Here is a 5,897-nt window from a genome sequence, read left to right as displayed (position 1 = left end):
GGGATCTAAACCAGGTTTCTTTAAAAGTGGGTTCACGCAAGCCGTTTTAAAATAATCAGGGACACAACCAGTAGATAGGGAGCTGTTAAAAACAGAGATCAAATGGGGCCCAACAGAATCTATTACTTTCAGTAAAAACTTTGTAGGTATTACATCAAGTGGGCTTGCGGACACTCTCATTTGTGATACTGTTTTTAAAAGCTCAGACAAGTCGATGGGATAAAACTGGTTAAAACTCTCTTGTTGCTGGTGAGGAACCTCTGAGTAAGAGGCCGCGGGGGTAATAGAGACTCTGATTTACACCACCTTATTGGTAAAATAAGATAAAAACAATTCACATTCATCATTACTTCCAGCTGAGGCACAACCTTAAATGACTCACTTTTGTGTGTGTGTGTATCATGCAAAGCGTCACTATAACTGAATACAACATGCGTGAAGGTCCAGCGACTCTTCCTTTGAGACTGTCTGTGGAGAATGACCTGTCTAGCATGACTCTTAAGTCCTATTCCAGCTCTGTGGTGGAGGGAGGTGTGCTGCTGGGTGCTCTGAGGACACTGCAGGAAACACAGAGGACTTAAAGTAAGACCACGCATGGCATCCCCTTTAATAGCATTAACATCATCCTTTGTTTTCAAAGGTGGCTCAGCTGTTTGTCCTACATACTGAAGCTGATGATGACCCACTTCTGCTCGTGAAGGACCTCCTGCAGAAAGATGCCCTGACTCTGTGTGTTGCCAGGTTCACGGTGAAGGAGGACCCAGACTTTGGCGTGTGGATGGAGAGTGTGAATGGAGTAGCTGGAAATGAGCGTGAGCAGACGTACTGGGAGATCCTGTCGGAAAGCCCTGGAGAGTACAGAAGGCTGAGTGTTGTTGAGTATCCTCCCCAGAGTTTCAATACAGCTTATCTGAGGAAGACTTAATGAGCTGTAATAAGGCCGGACTCAGTAGAATTAGTTGTTAGCTTTCACTTATTGCCTCACAAAATCACTCACTAGTGATGTGCTATACCACTTAATTCCTATATGATCCAATACAAAGTAATACCCAGGCTGGTATTGCCGATACCAATACCGATACTTTTTACATATTTTATTTCTAGTTTAATGTGACCTCCCCCCTCCCATTTCTGTATTTATGAGGGAAATAAAGAGTAGGCTGTAGGCTTACCAATTCCAAATAATAGCTGACTACTGTCATATTCTTTAATTATAATAAAAATATCCTGCTCAGAACTGCCGCTTCATAACATCATCATATTATTGTGACTTAATCTCAGATGTTTAGCGAAGTTTGCGGTGAAGCCAAAGTACTTCACTGTCTTTGCACACACAGCGGCTCACTTCAGGCAGAAGGAGAAGTAGTTCCTGTCAACCGAGTATAATTAGACCATCCTGGTAACAGTAAGATACTTATGATAAAACACAAACTCACTCCAAATGACTGTGTTTAGATATTGATCCTTTTATATGAGTATCGATCCTAGAGCAGGAAACGTTGGTATCAGAAATATCGATACTTTTGCATCGATCCGCACATCACTATTACTCGCTCTGTCTTATATATTTGGTGTGATTACTGCTACACATGAGTAGGTGCTGCTACCACATACACAATTAAAGTGAATGATTTTGAGTCTGCTTCTTTGGTTTTTGGGGCAAAGAGGACATATTAATAGTTTCTCATTATTTTCTAATTGCTATTGCAGAATACCATGTCAACTGAGCACTGTGTTGCTCTCAGAATCTGTCAGTGTTCATGAACTAAAATGTCAGAGTTTCTGATCCAAACTCGGTGCATGTCCCTTTTCACAGGAATTGGCTGCTACAGACCTAAAGTGAATTAACATATCGTCCTCAGGCTCAGCACCTGGCCCCAACAGTGATGAAGGCGCAGAAGCGTTTTGGCAGTAACTCTTTAGGATCAGATGTGGAAGAGAATCACATTTTTTATTTTTCATTTTTGTGTCTCCTGCCGTGTCTTTGGATTATCAAATTCCTGTAAAGTGTTGCCAAATGTTGAGACCTGATGTGACAGAATAAAACCAAACAGCAACATCTACTGGCTTTCAGGAGCAATGTCATGTATCAAACAAAGCTGGTGAGTATGTGCCTACTACCTAACTGGCTTATTATCAAAATATCAAACAAATAATCACATACTGACACTGGATGAAAAATAACATTTATTTACATTGTGTGAATGTTGGGCCAGCCTTGTGTCAAGTTAGTTATAATTAAAAATATATGGAGCATTAGGAACTAATACAATAAATAGCCTAAATTGAAGATAGACAATATAAGAACATAAGAAGAAATAAAGTGTACTGAGTGCAGGAAGGTTGAATAACACTGGAAAGTGTGCTACATACTGTTATGATTTGCATCATTTTTCAGCTTATGACAGCTGAAAATCTATTTAAGGAAACTGCATATTCAGACTTTGAATTTCTGTTTTCAGCTGTTAAAACTTCCAGAGATGTCTCACGCTGCCACTAATCCACAAGGTGATGGATTAAAAAAAAGAAAAAGAACTGGTGTTCTGTAGATTTATGCAACCTATCGAGATGTGCTACTTGGCAGTTCTTTGCATGCCTAATGGTTAGGGTTAGGGTTAGACATTAGCAATTTGCATTAAGGTAGCATCAGGTCTCACAGGGTCTCTGCAATGGAGATGAAGTGTATGGGTCAGCGTTTTATTCTTTTTATTCCTTTCAAATGCACCACACATTATTTCACATTTACAAAGTCCATCAATGTAAAAATGTTTTTACATATTTTGTACAATTTTTCCAAATAAATAATTATTTAAAAAAAACATACACACTCTACTACTTAAGCAATTTGCTTATGAGCTCTAAAACATGCTTTGTGTTAACTGGGACCCCTGAGCTCCCTGACCAAAGCTCCTCACTTTGTAACGAGATTAAGGTTTCATCTCCTTCCTGGACAGATGGACTGAGAGGAGGAGCGATAACGCAGAGACGCTAATCTGTGATATTCCTGGTAGGTGGAATCTGTGACATGAAATTATTGCACCAAGTAAATTCTTTCACAACTTTTCCAATTTTTATTTGACCCAAGCCTGACACAGACTAAAATTCCCCTCACTCTGCTTTTCTGACTGTCACCACCTTTCATCACCTAGATTGACCGAATTTAGCAGTTCTGCTTTGCTTATGACTCACCACTGACTCAGATTGATTTTAACCTCAGTGGATTTGAGGCACTGATATCTTCTTGTCATAATGTAAAATCCTATATATAGAAACCAAGGACACACAGTTGGCTTCATTCTGCCAGAGAAAATAAATTAATGTCTGAAAACATCCAGCTTTTAGTCAATTGATTTGTCCACATAATTGCATGAAGGAGCAGAAACAGTGTGTGGCTCTGCGGTGCACAAGCTGTCTGTGTTTCCTCTTCATCTGAAGTCAACATTGTGCTTTCTCCATCTTTTAGACTTTAGATGCTAAAAATAACAAGACAAAGACGTTCTTTGCATGGAATCCCTCAAAGAAAGACAGCTAATTCATTTTTAAAGCAATAATTAACCACATGTGGATTTGCACTGAGAAACCATTGCAACATGCTCACATCAGTTCAACAAGTCCATCCTTTATGCTTGACATTGTGGAGGGGAAGTTACTCACCACATGATAAAGCACAGTCACAAATGCAAGGGACACACTGTGCAAAGAATCGCTTCCAGCCAGTCTCCTTCTTCTTGCAGTTGTCTATCCGGGTGCAGCCTTGTTTGGGTGGGCCAAAATAGTACTTAAATGTGCAGGTGGAGTTGCATGTCCCATTCAGTTCCCTCTCACTGATTTCAATGCGTCCCTGTGGACACATTCCTAAAAGACAGGTAGAGAGAAATCAAATAATGAGCTAAATGATTCAATAGGGATCATAAAATATTTGTCATTGAGGTCAGTGTTTGCTCACGGAGGCAGGTGGGTTTCGGGGTCCAGAGGCCATTAGGCTGGCAAGATCTGGTTGGGTTTCCCACCAGCATGAAGCCAGAGCGACAGGCGTACCTCACCACAGAGCCCACCCACCAGTCGTTACCATACACCACTCCATTATAGTCCACATCTGGCTTCCCACAGTTCACTGCCACACAAAGCAAAGGTAATGCAAAGACAAAGCTGGACATGAAACTCCGTAACAGGTTGATCAGACAGAGGGGCTTTCGTTTTTCTGTGTTTAAAGAGTTTTAAATTACGTAAACAGACATTGCTGTGGTAGTCTTACCTCTGCACAGGGACTTGTAGCCGAGCCAGCAGCAGCTCGAGTCTCCACAACGATCTCTCCTGAGCTCCTGGTGCCGCGCCTTACAGCCTCCTAAACAAAGGGGCGCTGACCCGGACCAATACATGTCGTCTATGAAGTCTGGCTGGGGAATCCATTCTGTCTCACCTACAGTACACCGGCATTTTATTAGCTTTTTCATACAATCACAATGATCCATATCATAAATAAAAATCCTTAAACTGGAAATATTTTTTCAGGCTTTAGGGAAAAGATTAAAAAAAATGTGTTGTTGTTATTATGTAGGGATCCAGAAGAACTGTTCCCACAGTGCAGTTGGTGCTGTCCCATGAGACCAGAACATAATTGAAAAATAACATTATACTGGATTACAGGAGGTCTTACCACTACCTTCCACCTCTTCAATCCATTCAGGCAACTGAGAACGGGCTCTTTGGAAGGACCCAGACAACAACAGCAGCAGTAGCAGTAGATTTAACCTTGTGGTGCTCATCTTCTGAAGCAATCCGCTTCTGTGAAAGATTGTGGATGGATCTGGGAACTAAGTCTTACTGGTTATCGTCACATTTGCAAAGTCAACAAACATGAAGCCATTAGAAGCTGTCCCAGCAGAGAGGAGTTCACTAACACCAGGACGAAGAAGCAGAGAGCAGTAGCAAGTAACACTTACTAAGCTGTGTGTGCTGCCTAATCTCTTATACACAGCTAATGACACTACGTACTGTATGTCATGCTGTGACTTGATACACTGCTTTAACAAAGAGTTGTCATGACTGGGGTCACCAGAACACTTGAGTTTCAAGATCAAAGCAAACAGGGAATGAGAAGGTCACATTGTAGTCTATAGTAGTGTATTGTCAGTTGAAGGGACATAAAAAGTAATTACATTTATTGTCTGAATATTTGCCATAAAAGTAATGATATTGTGTGTGCATTCCTGAGAGCAGTAGAACGAAAAACCCTAAATAGTGTATATACACATATATACATATATGTACACACACACACACACACACACACATATATATATATATATATACACACACATATACATACACATACACTCACCTAAAGGATTATTAGGAACACCATACTAATACTGTGTTTGACCCCCTTTTGCCTTCAGAACTGCCTTAATTCTACGTGCCATTGATTCAACAAGGTGCTGAAAGCATTCTTTAGAAATGTTGGCCCATATTTATAGGATAGCATCTTGCAGTTGATGGAGATTTGTGGGATGCACATCCAGGGCACGAAGCTCCCATTCCACCACATCCCAAAGATGCTCTATTGGGTTGAGATCTGGTGACTGTGGGGGCCATTTTAGTACAGTGAACTCATTGTCATGTTCAAGAAACCAATTTGAAATGATTCGAGCTTTGTGACATGGTGCATTATCCTGCTGGAAGTAGCCATCAGAGGATGGGTACATGGTGGCCATAAAGGGATGGACATGGTCAGAAACAATGCTCAGGTAGTGAGCCGTGGTATTTAAACAATGCCCAATTGGCACTAAGGGGCCTAAAGTGTGCCAAGAAAACATCCCCCACACCATTACACCACCACCACCAGCCTGCACAGTGGTAACAAGGCATGATGGATCCATGTTCTCATTCTGTTTACG

General features: G+C 41.1%; 1 protein-coding gene across 1 annotated transcript; it reads right to left on the bottom strand.

Moving 5' to 3' along the window:
* Positions 1-3,312: 3,312 nt before the first annotated feature.
* si:ch211-117m20.4 (CUB and sushi domain-containing protein 1) lies at positions 3,313-4,618 on the bottom strand. Its single transcript, XM_046042020.1, has 4 exons — positions 4,256-4,618; positions 3,947-4,114; positions 3,655-3,855; positions 3,313-3,473 (listed from the first exon to the last, which is right to left on the bottom strand). Exons 1-4 carry the CDS (start codon positions 4,470-4,472, stop codon positions 3,460-3,462), a joined length of 600 nt encoding a protein of 199 aa, XP_045897976.1. The 5' UTR covers positions 4,473-4,618; the 3' UTR covers positions 3,313-3,459.
* Between the last annotated feature and the right edge of the window lie 1,279 nt (positions 4,619-5,897).

This window comes from Micropterus dolomieu, unplaced genomic scaffold, assembly GCF_021292245.1.
Source record: "Micropterus dolomieu isolate WLL.071019.BEF.003 ecotype Adirondacks unplaced genomic scaffold, ASM2129224v1 contig_9987, whole genome shotgun sequence".
NCBI classification, from domain to species: Eukaryota; Metazoa; Chordata; class Actinopteri; order Centrarchiformes; family Centrarchidae; genus Micropterus; species Micropterus dolomieu.
The sequence above is the reverse complement of the archived record's forward strand: the minus strand, read 5'-3'. Positions and strand labels throughout refer to the sequence as shown.

Coding starts and splice junctions, on each gene's coding strand:
- si:ch211-117m20.4 (XM_046042020.1), bottom strand. CDS start 4,472: ATGGATCATTGTGATTGTATGAAAAAGCTAATAAAATGCCGGTGTACT. Junction 4,115..4,255: donor CTACAAGTCCCTGTGCAGAG/GTAAGACTACCA, acceptor TTTGTGTGGCAG/TGAACTGTGGGAAGCCAGAT. Junction 3,856..3,946: donor CCCGAAACCCACCTGCCTCC/GTGAGCAAACAC, acceptor CCTGTCTTTTAG/GAATGTGTCCACAGGGACGC.